The sequence below is a fragment of the Rattus norvegicus genome, chromosome 11 (assembly GCF_021556685.1).
Source record: "Rattus norvegicus strain SHRSP/BbbUtx chromosome 11, alternate assembly SHRSP_T2T, whole genome shotgun sequence".
In the NCBI taxonomy this organism is placed as follows: Eukaryota; Metazoa; Chordata; class Mammalia; order Rodentia; family Muridae; genus Rattus; species Rattus norvegicus.
Genome location: NC_141544.1, coordinates 45,186,482 through 45,203,860, shown reverse-complemented (window position 1 = coordinate 45,203,860; position 17,379 = coordinate 45,186,482). Strand labels below are relative to the sequence as shown.

General features: G+C 50.0%; 2 protein-coding genes across 2 annotated transcripts; both read left to right on the top strand.

Moving 5' to 3' along the window:
* The first annotated feature begins 740 nt into the window (after positions 1 to 740).
* Smim34 (small integral membrane protein 34) lies at positions 741 to 4,448 on the top strand. The gene is given in 2 exon segments (NM_001447441.1): positions 741 to 795; positions 3,491 to 4,448. Coding segments are annotated over 2 exon segments (354 nt in total). The 5' UTR covers positions 741 to 788; the 3' UTR covers positions 3,838 to 4,448.
* A 4,896-nt stretch (positions 4,449 to 9,344) lies between these two features.
* C11h21orf140 (similar to human chromosome 21 open reading frame 140) lies at positions 9,345 to 11,913 on the top strand. Its single transcript, NM_001017483.1, is given in 1 exon segment — positions 9,345 to 11,913. A coding segment is annotated over 1 exon segment (756 nt). The 5' UTR covers positions 9,345 to 9,349; the 3' UTR covers positions 10,106 to 11,913.
* Positions 11,914 to 17,379: the final 5,466 nt, after the last annotated feature.

Sequence of the window (17,379 nt, the reverse complement as noted above, 5' to 3'; positions counted from 1 at the left end):
TCTGCTCACTTGATATGTTTTTGCCCCCAGGAAATTAGCTCTTAGACGAACTATTAGTTTTTTTCTGGGTTCTAAAATCTTTTGCTACTGATATTCACTCTATCCGTTTTGTTCCTCTTGAGAACTCTGGCCGGTGCACCAGCTCCTCCCAGGACACCGTGCACGCTGTCCTGGGCCTGTCCCTTCCTGCTGCACGTTTTCATCCAGGAGACTGTCAGCGAGGAAGCTGGTGACTCTTGGCCATGAGGTTCCCTATCCCTGTGATACTTGGGTGCTGGCCACACCTGCACCGGGTGCAGAACAGGAGCCGTCCAGGCTGGAACCGGCCAGCCAGTTTGAGAGCGAGCATGCTGGCACCACGCGCTTCCGGGTGCCCTGAGGAGAGCCAGGGGCTTCCTAGGCCTGTTTTTTCTTTTCTTTTCTTTTTTTCTTTTCTTTTCCTTTCTTTTTTTCTCTTTTCTTTTGTTAAAAGAAGGTCCTTTGATTTGAACCTTTAGAACAAGCCACAGACAGGCAGTGCTGTCTCTTCTGGGCTACAGAACAGTTGCTCAGACCTTCCGGTCAGTCGGTGGGAGGGGGTGGGGCAGAGAGAACTCCCCCTTGCAGCAGGCTAAGTCTTGCTTGGGATTGCTCTGCACTGTTTGGGTTTCAGGTTAGAAGCTGGTGCTGCCTGGGCACGCTGGGACTGTGACCTGCAGGAAGGAGCCCTGTCACCTGTCCCTCTCCCCTCTCCACTCGCCAGCAGCATCTTGAATTTGCCTCCGGAGAGTCAAGGTCAAGTCCTGTTCATGGAATGTGAGTAGTAAGATGGGCTGCTGGCACCCCTTGTTTATTTGACACCATTAAGTAAGAGGGTGGGAGAGCACACCTCTGCCACAGGATGGGTTTATCCGTTAAAATACAACTGCATCTTTTGATCAACAAAGCAGTTTTGTCATCAGTGATACAGTTAGCTTCTTTCCTATTGAGATGGGGCTGGTTTTAAAGCAATTGAACATATCTAGCCTTTAGTTGGGTACATTTTATTCGGTGCTTGAATATATAATAGCATTCTAGCAATTTCTAGAAAGCTCTGTGAGTTTATGCACCCATTGTAAGTTTAAATAAATTCTCTCGCACTAATTGAAATTTTACTGTATTCTTATGGGGTTGATTTGCTCTTTAAATAGTAATAGTGATTGTGAGATTCTCCCCTCGTGTCCCTCCAGTGTCTTGAACCATTCCACCGGCACTGGTGTAGGGTGTAGAAATGGCTCTGAGAGCTGAAAGTTATGTGATTCTAATCTCATTGGTCCCGAGCTTTGACACGGGTGACTTGGACATTCACATTTAAATGGTCCTTTATCCAAAATAAGTAAAGGTTATTCACTCATTTTGTCAAGGAACTCTGACTTTAAACATAGTGAGACTCCGATGTCTTCTTGCTTTAGTGAGAGAGCCGCTGGCAGATGTCCAGTGAGCTGCAGACGAGCCCGCGTGCTGGACCCTGCAGGCTGAGGTCAACAAAGTCACTGGAATATGCCTTCTCTGGTTCCCTCAGCACAGAACAGTTTTGAGTTTAAACAGCTGCTGAGATCTTAATCTCCTCACCAGACAAGGCACACAATGTCTTTACCCAGGGCCATCTCTCCAAGGAGATCAGAAAAGACAACCTGTACTCGTTCCTTTTTAAAATTAACACCAAGTGCACAAGTGAGCATTCTGCAGAGAGCCCAGCCCCTGCCCGCCAGGTCCCTACTCTAGGGGCGACCCACGGTGCCCATTTCCTGTGGATTCTCCCACAGTTATATCATACTGCTGTGCTTGATACGTGGTTATCAGCGCTGCTGGGAGCCGGTGGGACCCAGTAGGTGGACGTTTGGTTATTGGAAGAGCGACCTTGGAGGGGACTCTGGGAATCCAGCAGCCACTTATATTTCCTGGCCACCCTTTCTCCAGCACATACTTCCTCCATGGTTTGCTGCTCTGCCACAGACACAGAATCGGGGCTGGGGGGCAAGCGACCATGGGGTGAGACCTCTGAGACTCTGAGACCAAATGGCCCTTGCTCTTATAGATTCATTTACCTCGGGTCCTCGCTATAGGGAGGGGAAGCTGGTTAAGTATATGCACTCATAAGCTACAGGCAGATCAATGCACCCTCGGGTTTTCACTCTCTATGGTGTTAGCTGAAGTTGTTTATGTGAAATAGTATACAATTTGAAAATGCTCTGTGCACACCCCTGTGCACACTCTCCTGTGGGTTTCAATAGTCTTTACATCACTCCCAGTGAAACCTACTGTAAATGCCGCGTATCTATGTGGTTGTCACGTTGTACTGTTTAGGGAATAAGGGAATAACGGAAGGAGAAGGGTCCCTAGGTGCAGGACGGGAGTGCTTTCTTGGCAAACACTTCCTTTCTAGGACTGGTTGAAGCTGTGCCACAAATCTGGGGGCCCAAATACACTGTGCTGGGGAGCCTGGAGGACAAGTTGCTCAGGACAAGTGATGGGATTAAAGGTTAGGTCATTGTGAATGTCAGCAGAGCCTGCTAAGGAGACCTCCATGTTGGTAGGACAGACTTACACTTGACCATTACCCGACACACGGGGAACTCTGAAACTGTGTAAGTTGGCAAACCAGTAGATGAGAGAATGTTGACTTGGTTTGAACCCACACCACCTCATGCAGACCCCGTGAAGCCTTTCTCCTGTGATCTGATCGTGCATTTTTCCTGAGATTTTAGTTTTTTTTCCTTGTAGGACAGAAGGCTGGTAAGAAACCCAGCTGTATAACTGGCAGTGTTGCTGCAGTTCACCATTTGTATTTTGATTTCTTTTAAAGGTTTATGTTTTTTATATATGTGCGTACACTGTTGCTGTCCTCAGACACACCAGAAGAGAGTGTCAGATCTCATTACAGATGTTTTTGAGCCACCATGTGCTTGCTGAGAATTGAACTCAGGACCTCTGGAAGAGCAGTCGGTGCTCTTAACCACTGAGCCATCTCTCCAGCCCTGTATTTTGATTAAAAATTAATAAATAATAATTTAAAAAGCTTTTAATTATGTTTATGCATGACTCTTTGTGCGTAAGTGTGAAGGTGCCATGAAGACCAGCGGGGCCCTGGGACCTGGGAGCTGGAGTTACGGGTGGCTGTGAGTCACCTGACAGGGGCGCTGGGCACTGATCACATCCTTTGCGAGGAGAACATGCATTCTTACCCGCTCAGCTATCTCTCTGGTCTCCTGCACTTTGGTTTTCTGGCACATAAACACGTTCAGACAATTTTAAATGTGGTTATATTTGATGACGTTATATCAACTACTCAAAAACTCGGTGTTTTAAACTTTTTGAGGAGAGGGTGGCATGTATGTTGGTGGGTTCTTGCCCATCAGACACAGAAAGCTTCCATTACTGTCCCGGGCACTCACTTCTCCATGGTTTGGTTAAGGGGCCTACACTCTTAGCCCAGGACACTTTGTCTCATCTGGGCCTTTCTGTTTCCTAGCAACCAAGTGGACACCCCAAGAAGCCTTCAACCAGACCCAGTCCAGCTCCCTCCTGCGTGACCCGGTGGAGGGGAAGAACAGCACCAATTCCACCAGGACCCTGAGGCTGCCGGATACAACTGGCGCTGCGTGGTACATCCTCACCATCATTGGCATCTATGGGCTCATCTTCATCTTCCGGCTGGCCAGTAACATTCTCAGGAGAAACGAGAGGTCCTTGGAGGACGTTTACTGCTCAAACTTACCTTCTGAACTCAAAAGGAAAGGGTTTCAGAGCAGGGTGGCCCAGTGTCCGTCACTGATCACCAGCAACGCCTCAACAGCTCGGCCTGGAACCAAAGTGTGAAGACAGCAGGCTCCACTGAAGTCAAGGCCGCCACACTGGTACTGGGAGGCCTCAGAAGGTTTGCAGGTGCAACAGTTTGAGGACTGCCTGTGATCTAGAGAAGGGAACTCAGTCCTGGATCAGGGCAGGGTGACCAAGGACATTTTGGGCTAGCAGAGTATGAACAAACCACAAGTAGCTTGTCTTCAGGTGACAGGGTGTCAACAGTCACCAGTTCTTGTCTTCAGGTGACAGGGTGTCAACAGTCACCAGTTCTTGTCTTCAGGTAACAGGGTGTCAACAGTCACCAGCTGCTGTCACCAGGTGTTTCTGGTGTGGTAAGAGGAGACAGTAGAAGCTGAAGGTTGGAGGGACCAGGGTTCTTAGAGGGTTCTGGATACTCCTGGGACAAAGGGATGGCTTCTTGTCAGGGGATGAAGGCTGGGCTTGGGGTTAGATGCTCAGGGTAACATGTGACTTCTAGGGATTGCATATATTCTTGAGTGTCTGTCTGTCACCTGGAGTATGTGGGAGTTGAGATTGACTGTCCCCAGAAGTGACTTTGTCCGTTGAATTTAGGACCAAAGTCATTCATAGCAGAAGCTAAGAATTCTTCTTTCTTTTTTCTGGAAGAGTCTGGTGCACTGAAAAAAGCATTCATTTTGGATTCAGGCGTTCCAGACTCTGGTCTGGACATGTTCAGCCCTGTTCTGATGCCTGGGAACTTATTGCTGCACCTCTCTGAACATAGACAGGCTTCTAGGTCGCACGAGAGGAGTGCTGCCAGCCAGTCATACCATGTGGACGCGCTCTGGTGAGACTGTGCCTGTGCGTGTACTCTGAAATGGAAGGGACACCTAGAAATAGAGGTGTGCTGCAGGCTGAAGGCTGAGGGGCACGGCTAACACTGCTTGTGAGGCGGCCGTGGCGGTGTTGATCATTTTAGGACCTGGTGCTTCTCAGAATTCAGCAAGTCAACCTTTTGCCTTTAAAACTGAGATTCAGTTAGACCTCAGGCTTGACTACTGTGTTTCCGTACGTCATTATACTATGTTTTTGTGAATGCTCCCTTGGCCCCTGCTCTTCTCTTGCTGGCCCCTCCCTTTTCCCAAAGAGTGTCCCCGTCTGCCTTCACATCACATGGTGTGACCCTCTCTTGTCCCTCTCCCTTTAGACCTCTGTGTCCTCTCCCATAGCCTCTCTCTACTTCCCTGTGTACACACACACACACACACACACACACACACACACACACACACACACACGGGATCTCATAGGAGAGGTGGGGAAGCAGGTAATCCTGGCTGGCCAGAAGTTGGGGTGTGATGTAAGGCTTCACAGGGACTCAGCACTTAATACCTACAGAATGAGGAGCCAGGGTGGACCACCTGAGGCCACAGCCTCTCTTGATTCTGGGGAGTCCACAGCATATGGACACCCCAATCAGTAAGACTCTCCCAAGCCTGGCAGGGGTGACATCTGTGTGGGGCGCACAGAGACTATTCTATCGGCTACAGACTCTGTCAGGAAGTATGCATGAGATGACCCCTAACCAATTACAACAGAATTGATTGATATACCCTAGGGCAGGTCAGGAAATGAGCTGTCTATGAGTACCAAATGAGTACCACCCCCTGTCTGCACTCACATTGTAAGTAGATGCCTGAGGATTTAACACAGCAACAGCAGTTGGCCACGTCGGTTGTACAGCCTGCCGTTCCATGTGTACACAAACCCTAGAGTTCTCTGGAGAATATGAACTCTGCAATTGTCATTTGTCAGGAGGATGCCGGACCCCACAGCGTATCCCTCCTGGGCCATAAAACCTTATCATTGCCTGCCTTCCACACACATGGCCACCAATGTCTGTTCAGGGATGGACCTGTCAGGGTCTCCTCATCAATATACAGGCATCAAGGCTTCTCTCCAAGGCCGGGCAGGTCCTTTGTCCTACCACCCTGACTTACATATCATATGGAGTACACTAGAAAGCTTAATTAGTGGAACCACACATAAAACAGAGGCCCCAGAGATCCCTCTCACTAGAGCCACACAAGATTTCTCTGTCAAGTGGTGAAAGCTGATCATCCCCCAGAGGGGCAGAACAAAGTCTGGCCCCTCAGAACCTAAGTCCCCAGAAGTCCAGAAAAGAACCCCAAGGTTTTTAGGTACCTGTAGGGTAAGGCCATTGTGGTTACTTCTGCATATCTGTGAGCAAAATACCTAATTTTATACCATATCCAAAATGTGCCACCATCCAGGGACAGAAGCATACAAAATGTGAGTCTGCGAGGGCACTTCATGTAAAACCACAGCACAGACACACCTCGGTCCCAGCAGTACCATGGTGGAATGTGCGGTGGCCTGAGCCCAGAGCAGGAGTTAGCAGGGATACTTCTAGGGGAACTGAACACCGGAGCCAAATTCGGGGTTGACTGGACAAGGAGCAAGGGCCATGAAATCTGCATTGGTAATCATTTAGGGATGGTGACACCCACATGGTGACACCCACAGTGGGCTGGACCTGTCCTTGTCAATTATCAATCAAGGCAATCCCTCTCAGCCCTGCATACAGGCCATTCTGACCTGGGCAATCCCTGAGTTTAGACTCTTTCAGAGGACTGTGTTCTAGGCCTGTCCTTGAACATTAGATCCTGCTCTCTCATTCTGTGTCATGTCTGGGGAAGATCCTGAGATGGGAAGATGGTCCTTAGTCCTGGTCGTCTGTCCTCAGATCTGGAAATTATGCCTTTAAAACTAGTTGTTTTCCTTAAATGGTTTCTCCTCTCCCTTCCCCCTCTCTTTCCTATCTCCCTCCCCCTCCTCTTTCCCTCCCCCTCCCCCCTCTCTCCCTCTCTCTCTGAGACAGTGTTTCTCTGTATAACTACCCTGGCTGTCCTGGACCTCACTCTGTAGACCAGGCTGTCCTCAAACTCACCTGCCTCCCAAGTGCTGGGATTAAAGTCCTGAGCCACCACTGCCCAAGGTAAAGGATTTCTTTATAAAGAATGCAGTCTGTAGAAAAACAAGCATGGAACCTTTCTTGGTTGAGAAGAAAACAGGGAGGGCCCTTGACCTCTCCCCTGTGTTTGCTTTGTAAATGGGGTGATGATGTTTGTTTCAATAACATGGGGCACAGGGATTGATTGACAGGTGGTAGGTAAAGGGCCAGAGCCACTCCCAGTACTGACATCAGCGCTCAAAGCATTTTTTCTCTCAGTCACTAGCAGCTGGGCCTTCACAGTGATCTTAGGAGGCAAAGTCACTTCTCATTGGGAGTATCACCCCAGGAGCACATTTGGGGAGACTGGAGAGGTCCAGTAAACAGGCAAACAGACACACAGACACTAAGACATACACACACACACACACATACACACGAGATGACACACACAGACACTCAGACATACACATAGACACACACACAGACACACACAATGACACAGACAGACACTCACATACATACATGACATATACACAGACACAGACACACACACAGAGACACACACACACACACACACACACACACACAGGGGTGGGGGGCAGGGTTATCTGCTGAGTTACAAGTTGGTTTTGTCCCCGGGGCTTCTCTCTCCCTTCTTGCCCTGACTAGCAGAGGAGAAAGCCAGATCCTCTAGAGACAAGATAAACACACCGAGGGAGCCAGGTAAGGGCAGAGGTGTCCTCCAGCCTGTGGGTTAGGGGACCTGTAAGGTTGCTGGGTCATAACTGTCCCGTGAAGGTGCCTTGTAGGAGCTGTGTCTGTGGGGCACGGATGAGCTGGGGCTGGCTCAGAGCATCTCAGTCAAGCAAAGACCCCAGTGCCTGGGCCACAAAGGCTTGGACCTGAGCAACGTCTGAGGACGACCTCACTGCCCTGAGCCCCAGTGAGTCTCTATTCAAGTCCGTAAACATGGCGGCTTTCGAACCTTGGGTCTGTGCACTGACATGCTGGCCCCAGTTCACGTCTGTTTACAGTGCCAGCAGCCTGGAGGCTTCCTGGTGTTTGGGTTCTTCAGTGTTTTGTATGACTGGGCTCTAAGTGCTCTGAGCTCTGAGTGAAGCTCAGCCAAGCTCTGGGATTCCGGGAGTCCTCCCTCAGCTGGTTCCCCTCCACCTCACCGCCCCGTTCCTGCTCTAACAGATCCCCAAACGCAAAGCAAGTTGTGCCTTCTATCAGTTCCGATTCTCGTTTATCGGTTTCACAAACAATGAAATGTTAACGTGACCATTGAATTGGCAAAGATGAAAACTTGTTCATATTAAGTAGCAGCAAAGGCCACAAGCCTTTCTGAGGGCAGTGTTTCAGCCGTGTGCGGTTTGACCCTTTCTGTCCTCTGTAGATGTAGATGTGCACACTAATGTGAGGGTTGACAGCACCGTGTACTGAGGTAGGAAACTGTGGTGGAGGGAACTGCTCTGGGGACTATGGGACCGCCAACGCTTCCAAGCACCCTGGCCAGAGTTGGTGTCTACATCAAATTTGATCTGAAAACTGTTTTAGACTGCTGAAGAAATGTCTCCAGAGAAAATGGCCACAGGACACAAACTGGAAGCTGCTGCCCGTGGCCTCTAGAAGAGAACGTCTGGTAACCTCACACTTCATGTGAACTTGGCTATGGTGATAGCCTGGGTTTGCCTGAGTCCCAAGAAAACCCTGGGAGATCAGGGTAGAGGGAGGAGATTCCCATTCATCCAATAGAGGAGCGAGGGCCAGACAGTCGTCTTGTCTGCACTGTCATTGGGAAGATACACTTAGGCACATTCATGAACCACTTTTAGCTTTGGTTAAAGGAAAAAAATACAAAGGAAATTCAAGTAAAAAGGTGGAGAGAAAGTGAAACAGACTGGCATTTTCTCAAAGTAGAAAACTGAAGTGCTACTCAGTATGGTGCCTGTCTATAATCCCATAACTTAAACAGCTTAGGCAGGGGAATTGCTAAGAGTAAAAGCCCAGCCTGGACCAAACGCTGGCCACTCAGGGTTACAGAGCAAGATGTTGCCTCAAAAAATGGTAGCAAATCAAATGTACTTCAGGTAATGTGCTGAGTCAGCTCAACAATGGCAGTCCCTAGGAGAGGCAGGCATGCAGCCTACCTCCTTTACTCTCTGCCACTCAGATCTCCCTTCAGCCACCCGGGGAAACCACCATTGACGTAAAAGTAGACAGGCAGGTGGCACAGTTCACACAAGTGCGCAGACAAACACACTCACACCGTAGGCCCTCCCGAACACATCATGAGTATCCTCCGCCACACCGCACAATGTCTGAGCCACAGAAGGCACACGGTAAATACCTTTGAGGTAAATGGATGGATAGAATATCCATCTCCACAATCCAAATGAAAAGGAACCAGAAACCTGACCGCCATGAAAATATCTATCCCAGGAGTGACGTGAGGTGGCCTTTTCCATGCCTTGCAGCGTTCTGCGTCTGACGTGTAGTGATGGCACAGCCCTCTGTGAGGTCATCCTCCTCCCCCTTCTAGAACTCCCCAGATGGGAAAATGTGAACCACTCAGGAAGAAGCCCCATGGCCCGCTTCACCAACTGTCTTCTGAAGGACATCATCATCAGAAGTCAGTTTGACAGCACCAAGAGGAGGCAGTGTCTTCAGTATCTCAACGCTCTGAGGTCGCTCCAGCGTAATGGATACAAGACCGTGTATTTTGGGGAAACTGAGATCCCAGAAACTCTGGTCACCGGGGAAGACTTTAGTGATAACGGTTACATGCATACGCCATCCTGGTGTATTCTACATGCTGGGGGCAGTCAAGGGTGGGTGCCTTGGAAATACCGCATGTTCCTGAAGGACGACCTGCACATCAAGCAGGAAGATGGCCTATTTTTTGAGTTCTGCGACATTGCGAAGAGGGCCTATGGCAAGTGCGCCATCGTGGTCAAAGGGAGAAGGCAGCAAGATGAGACGAAGTTAAAGACAAGCAAAGGGGAGGAGGGCCAGGCCTACATTCCAAGAAGCATTAATTTAACAAGCATTGTGTGCTCCCCAGGAGTGGCCAAGTCCTACGGCCACGAACTAATCTCTCTGCCTCTCCCCTATAATTATCTGAACCCCTTAGACTCAGCCTGGTCTTTCGTGAAATGGTTTATCATAAACAACCGGAAAGAGTTTTGCCTGAAGTCTGTTGACAACGTCTACACTTACCAATATATACTCTTCAGTGACTTAATTACCAAAGGGATTGAGAAGGTTAATCTGACCAAGTGGAAGGCTCTAACCAACAAGGTTCGGAGGTGGGAGAACTATTATCTCGGGAAGTTCTCTTAAGGGCATCTCATCCACAAAGCGCTGAGCTGAATGGTCTTTGCTGCTAACCGTGGAGTCCAAGTCTGACTCGCCATCACCAAAAACACTCTAGGAGTGACCTCGAGGGATTACCGTCTCAACTGGGAGGTTCCTAAGGGTTATCCGCAAAGTCCTGGGGTTGATAGAGGCTCTTAAAGTTTGTTAGTATTGTATGGCATCTCAACTCTCATCTTGTGATGGCTACCTCGAGGACCATGCTTAGGGGAGGATTGGAAAGACTCTAGCCCAGTGGAGGGTTCTGGCAAGCAGGATTAAGGGACGTGTGAGCAAACCCTAGGTCTAAGAAAAACAATAAACACTCTGATTTAAATACTGAGCCGATGAACTTTAGACTATTCCACAAGGATCCACCATGCCATGAGCAAGAGACGTGAGCACACAGCTGTCGAGCCAGTGCTATTCCTCTGTGAGGTAGTGGCCGTATGTCCAAGCCACAAAAGGAAGCCATGAGGACATCAAAGGCTTAAGGGGTCTTAGGAAAAGGGGGGCTATGGAACCCACATATCCAACCTGCAAGAATCCCATCCCAAGGGTCCAAGGTTGCCATGGTGTTTATCTCAGGCCTGCTGAGCCACCTGCAGTTGGTACAATCTCCTGCTCAAACCCGGGGTGCCTGCTGTGGGCTGGAAGGATCTGTGCTTGCACGTCTGTTACAGGAAAAGCCTGACCCCTGCGAAACCCACCACAAAGATCCTGCTTCCTTATGCATGTTCAAGCAATGACTCTACAACAGAAGCAGTTACACTGGGGTGCATCAAATAATGACCTACATGAAAAATGTGGGCAGCCACCAGGTGGGAGCAGAAAGGCCGTGAGAACTCAACTTGGTCTTCAGGTTTGCTGAACCTGCAAAAAATAAAAATTGCTCTAAGGACAAGTCTATGAAAGGACTAGCTTACAAAGATGTCCACCAGTTCCCAATGGATTTAACTGTGGACGAAGTTGTAAAGCCAGGTCACTGCCAATGCGGAATGCTTCCTAGTTCAATCTTGTCTTCCTCCTTTCCAGAACCTTCTGGTGTTATTCAGAAAGAGGCTGTGGGATGAACAGAGGGATGGACAGAGGCATCTGCAGCTTTAATGCTCTTCAGTGGTAAGCTGCAGGTTCAGTGGTCTTTCCAAGTTGGAGCAAAGGGGATGCAACACACGCCTTATCTAAAGGGTGTCGCACCCCACACCACCAATCGCTTGGACCTACAAACTTCACCTGTTGCAGATCCAACTCTTACGCTGTGCTGTATGAGCTTCTGGTGGCTGCTGTAACAAAGGGCTGCGAACTTGGTGGCCGGAAGCAGAACTTTATTCTTTGCTGTTCTGGCTATGGGGAGCCAGACGTCATTTTCACGGACTGTCAGCAGCATGGCCACGCTGCTGCGGACTCTAAGGAAGACTGCCACAAGTGTCTCCCAGTTTCTGATGGCCCTCTTGCCCTTGGCTAGTGTCATCTGCTGTCCATGAAGCAGAAGCTGATGAACAGGCTCCATGGGCTTCGAGCCAGAAATGCTGGAAGAGTTAAAGGCCTCCGAGGAGAAGTGAGGAGGTTTGGGCAGCCTGCATGGGGTGGGTAGCCGAGGTCCCAGGTCTCTTCCTGTGAATGGTCAGCTATGGCAGAAGTGACAGTACCAGTGGCAGGTGCTGCAGGGCCAGCAGCAGGAGCCTGGCCAGCTAGGCTGGTCCAAGGTCCAGCCATGAGTGTTTCTAGAGAGAGATCTCTTCCCCATGCATTACAGCTCAGTAAAAACAGCCAGTCTCAGACAATCCTCGGTGAAATAACGTGTGTGCTCTAGTCCATGTGGGCAGGGACTTTATAAACATTGAGAGGTGGGATGGGACTTAGGGGTGGGTGTTTCCTGCTGACTCAGTTTGACCTGTTACTGATGCTCTCTTTGCACGGGAAGGGACAGGTCCTCTCCTATGTGACTGCCTGCCATGGTCCTCTCAGCGGGTGTCGTGTTCCAGAGTAGGCACAGGAGTAGATGTAGAGTGGCTGGCCTCCTGCTGATCTCAAGTCCCCGAGATTCCGGAATCTGAGCTCACTCAACCCCTCCCCAGCTCTCCTGTCTGGTGGCCCGGCCCACTTGCCCTACAGGCCTCATCACTTCCCTCTCCTCTGAGTCCAGCCTCCTGTCTCTGTACTGATTCTCCATTTGCATGTTTGCATCCTACCTGTCTTAGTCAGGTTTCTATTCCTGCACAAACATCAGGACCAAGAAGCAAGTTGGGGAGGAAAGGGTTTATTCAGCTTACACCTCCAATTGCTGTTCATCACCAAACGAAGTCAGGACTGGAACTCAAGCAGATCAGGAAGCAGGAGCTGATGCAGAGGCCATGGAGGGATGTTACTTACTGACTTGCTTCCCCTGGCTTGCTCAGCTTGCTTTCTTATAGAACTGAAGACCACCAGCCCAGGGATGGCCCCACCCACAATGGGCTGGGTCCTTCCCTCTTGATCACTAATTGAGAAAAATGCCTTATAGCTGGGTCTCATGGAGGCATTTCCTCAAGGGAGGCACCTTTCTCTGTGATAACTCCAGCTTGTGTCAAGTTGACACACAAAACCAACCAGTACACTAATGTACTTAACTGGACCACATATGCAAAGACTCTCTTCCTTAAAGAGAAGCCATGGGCTCTGGGAATCAGGAGTGGAATGCCTCTTCGGTCATCCACTGCTCTGAAGCTGTGTATGTTACCTTACTCTGCCCACTGAAGTGTAGCTCTTCCCTTTGGCAATTTGTGTGGTCTTTTCTCTACTCCACATGTGCTTGGAGATCTAAATTCCTTGAGAGCAATTAGCATGGTCAGTATTTAGATCTCCTGTCTCTCCAGCTGTCACTGGGTGTGTTACACCGGGGGTCTAACACGCCCGAGTTTGGGGGCGTAATTGTGCCTCACCCTTTGATTATATTGATCACTGTCTTGGGGTTTCTGTTGCTGTGAAAGCGCATTGGGACCAGCGATTCTTCATAAAAAAAGCATTTACTTGAGACTGGCTTACAGTTCCGAAGTTTAGTCCATTGTCATCGTGGCAGGAAGCATGGCCCTGTGTAGGCAGACATGGTGCTGGAGAGTAGCTGAGAGTTCTATATCTGCATCCACAGGTAGCAGGAAGAGAGAGTGACACTGAGCCTGGCTTGGGCTTCTGAAACTCAAAGCTCACCCCTAGAGACACACTTCCTCCAACAAAGCCACACCTACTCCAAGAAGGCCATACCTACTCCAAGAAGGCCACACTTCCTAACAGCACCGCTCCCTAAGAGAGTGGTTCCTATGGGGCTGTGGGATAAGAATCTTGAACTTGGCTGCCAGCTCTTGGGTCCCTGGTTATGTATATGTCTAAATGATCTGGTTACTCGTTAGTTTGCATGAGTTAATTAATCTGGTTCTCACAGCAGCCACAACTGAATCTGTATCATACAGATGTGGAGATCTGGGGTGCAAAGCACCTGTGTGAGCTGCTGCTGTGCACGGAGCTAAGACTCAAACGCAGTTCACAGTTGGGGTGCCACTCACAGTGCCTTGTTTATCGTGTGTCCAAGGTAACCCTGCCAGGCAGCCGCTAGCATCAGTTTCCCCCTTTGACAGACAGCTGGAGGTGAGCCAAATCCCCAGGGTTGTCAGTTCCTAAAGACAAGGCTGTGCTCACAATCGCCATGCTTGCTTCTCTTGTTTACTTGTCTTGCAAGTAAATCAATGGCTGGTGCCACCCAGCAGAGTGGCCAGTGTCAGCTACACACCGAGCGACAAGAGTGCATTTCAGCACAAAATGGAAGGGAGGCAGGACACCCTACAAAGCATTGTGAGTAAGGTAAACAAAATAATGGCATCTCATTTGGGTATTAGATGACCAGCATGGGCTAGCGGGAGTGAGTCTCACCTAGAAGTAAAACAAAAGAAAGTTCACCGTAACCAGTGCCCTCGAAGGGCCACACAATGTACAGTTTGCTTGTGAGGCATTAGCACAGGTGTGGAACGAGGCTTTCTGCCACAGACACTCCAGTAGAAAGTCACAGGGCACACTGAGCTTGGAAACCAGTGGCCCCTGCTGGAATCTTGTTAGTGACGAGACCTTGGGTAAACTGCCTTGCTTCCTTGAGGCCCGAGGTACGAGTAGCTCATCAGGAAAACAGGATGAAGGCCTTAAAATGGAGTCACGTGTGCCAAAGCCACCACATAAGCCCGGCCTTTACCAAGAGCTCAAAATGAAGCTCATGTCAAGCCTGAGGTGAGGTCAAAGCAGCTGTCGTCAGTTAAACTAATGTCGCCACAGTCACTGACTTTTTGTTATCTGAGGAGCAGGCTTTGTTCCCTGGCATTCCTGGCCATCTGCAGTCAGTTAGGGGGTTCACATGCTCATCCTTGTGGGGCTGGGGCAGCCAGGCTGCAGAACAACTGGACGCTGGAGGCTTTCTGGGAAGAAGCAAGTGAAAGGAAGGGAAGACATTTTCACGTACCGGTGCAGGGTTGAGCAACTTCACTGCAGACGAGTCCTCCGGAGTAGCCTTTGTGGTGTTGGAGGTGTTAGTCTCTCTGGCCTTTCTGTCTCCAGCTGCTATACCTCACTGTCTTTCTGTGGGCCAGAGATATCTGAGGAAGCAGTGGTCTAGAAATGATGCTTTCTTAGAACCAGCATGAATAAGCGTGGATTAGATATAAAAGACCCCCACCCTGTGATGTGATACCTGGTCCTCAGCTGTGGCACTATTTGGAAGTTGTCGGAAGCAAAGGGGGTCGCTGTGGGGAATACTTTGAGGGTTACACCACTGCCTTGCCCTGCCTCCAGTCCTTCCTCCCTTGCTGGTGCTAACCCAGAGCTGTCCTACCATGACAAGCTGTACCTGAGCCCAAGCAAACCCTCCTTCCTCTTAAGGCACTTCGTCCTAGCATGAGAAAAGGAAGGGACATTCTAGGGGAACAGACCCTTTACCCTTTGGCTCTGCCCAACCCTGCTGGACAACCACACAAGTGGTTTACACTTCTCCCATGGGTGAGTATTTTTTCTCCCGCACGGCAATGACTCTTTCCACACTCAGCAAGGCCAGGTTCACACATCTATGATGCCCAGGGCAGTGATCTTTATGATCATTTTACAAACACAGCAAGGTTGTGTTGGTAGCTGGCACCTAGACACATACACACACCAGTGGCAGGATGCTGAGGCCCGGGTGTATCTGGCCTTTGCTACTTTGTGGCTGCTTCTTGTCCCCACCCTTTATCTCCTCCCCCACCCTGTTTCACCTCCTTCCTAACACTAGATAGGAGAGAAAGAAGGGTAGAGGGAAAAGAGGAATTAGGAAAACCCCTAAACCTAATTTCTTTCCTTTTGTTTCTTCTTTGACGACAGCTACTAACATCACACAATCACAGAAACTGTCTACGGCTGGCAAAACCATGCCTCTGCTAGAGCATGAGGCAAATCACAGTCAGGTGCTGCGGACGGTTCGAAGCAGCCCCACATTCCCACGCCTGGGATTAAAATGAAAGCACCGTTTCTTAAAAAAAAAAAAAGACCAGCAATATTATACCAAAATTCCAGAGTTGTCACTACAACAGAATCCAGGACTTTCTACCAGGGAGCCCTGTGCCCATCTCTTCTTGGTTTCACGTGTCATTAGATTGAGCCGGGAGTCCACGGAGATGTCACCAGACGGGCGGGTACTGAAGTCAGAAGTGCCAAGGGGGCTGTCCTGGTACACGTGATGAATGCCAGGCGCCAGGGTCCAGGGTGCCAGCTCCGTGGGACACAGAGGTCTTTTCACCACAGACTACTAGGGAAAACTCCCTAATGATAAACTCAGACGCTATGCCAGCCATTTAACTAGCTGCGATGTGACAAGTACTCCAGTTCCCCTGGGTGGCTGGTCATTGGCAAATGCGTTCATTCCAACCTAAATAACTAATACCTCCTCTCATATTGCTAAGCAATTATCTCTCTATGTCCAGGTTACTGAAGGGCAAGAAAGGGGCTTAGAGAGGACACAGAGTTTGCAAAGGCCTCATTAAAGGAAGAGACAGAGACTGGATAGACCCTGGGGATAGGGGTGGAGGGTTCAAACCACAAACTTCCCACCTCTCTCCTCTAGGCCCTGAAGCCACGTGGACCCGACCAGCTCCAGACTCCTTCCATATCTGGAGCCACGAGCAAGCTCTGATAAAGAAGCTGGTCCCTGTCACCAGGGCAGGAGGAAGCCCAGCCCACCATGACCATGGACATACTTCTGGCAGTAGAGTGGGCTCCTAATAAGTTGTGCCTGAACAGCTATCTCTGTACCTGGGAGCTCGGCACCGATCCTGGCACTGAGCAAAGCTCTGGCATCCTGACCAGTGAAGCCACAGCGAGAGGCAACACTGTGAAGGCTGGGCACAGAAGTCTGGGGAGCCCGTCGTTGAGCATCTATGATTCCCTCCAAGGAAGCTGAGCCAGCACAGCCAGGGCTCTGCGGTCTCCGAAACACATCACGCAGACCTCTGCCTCCTAATCAGAGTGTGGGCTACTTTGGTTTTTCCCTAAGGTCACCACGAGGGACAAATGTCATCACATGGGTGCATGACGTGAGGCTGCCGGCCAGCACCTCCAGTCTGACCTGTGGGGTTCAGCTGTGCTCTGGCCTGGTCCGCTTGTTTCTCTTGCTATTTCCCTCTCTTCTCTGGTGCACCTCAGACTTTGCCAGCTTAGCCAAAAAGGCAGGTCAAGGTGTGTGTGAGATTAACAGGGGGCTGCCTGAGGGACGCTGGGGACTTCTCATGGGGAGAACATGGTGACATCTTACAGATACCCAGGGATGGCTATGCTGTTTTCTCACTGCACCCAGCTGCTGACTCTGGCTGTGGGCTGCTCCATCCAGTCTGCCAATAACTTCTAACCACTGCTTCCAAAACTACTATGTAAAGTACGGCTCGGATCCCCTGGGTTCGCTTACACAGGCAGTAAGACCACAGCACCAGCAGGTGATCGACCGTCTCCCCCTAGTGGCAGAACGGTGCATTCGCACAGTAAAGAAAGACAACTCCATCCTGTTTTAAGGAAAGCACTGGGTTAAGTCTAGCCGCCCCCCCCCCCCCCCCCCCCGGTCATCTGCGGAGTGATCCAAGGAGACAGTTATGCGTTCTGCAAAGCCAAGGGGTGAGCTCTAACTCCCATGGCCCGGGAGGCTGTGCTTCACACAAACGCCTGCAGGTCAGGCAGACGGGCTCCCTAGTTTAGGTCAGTGGGTCTCTGTCTAGAATACAGAAGGA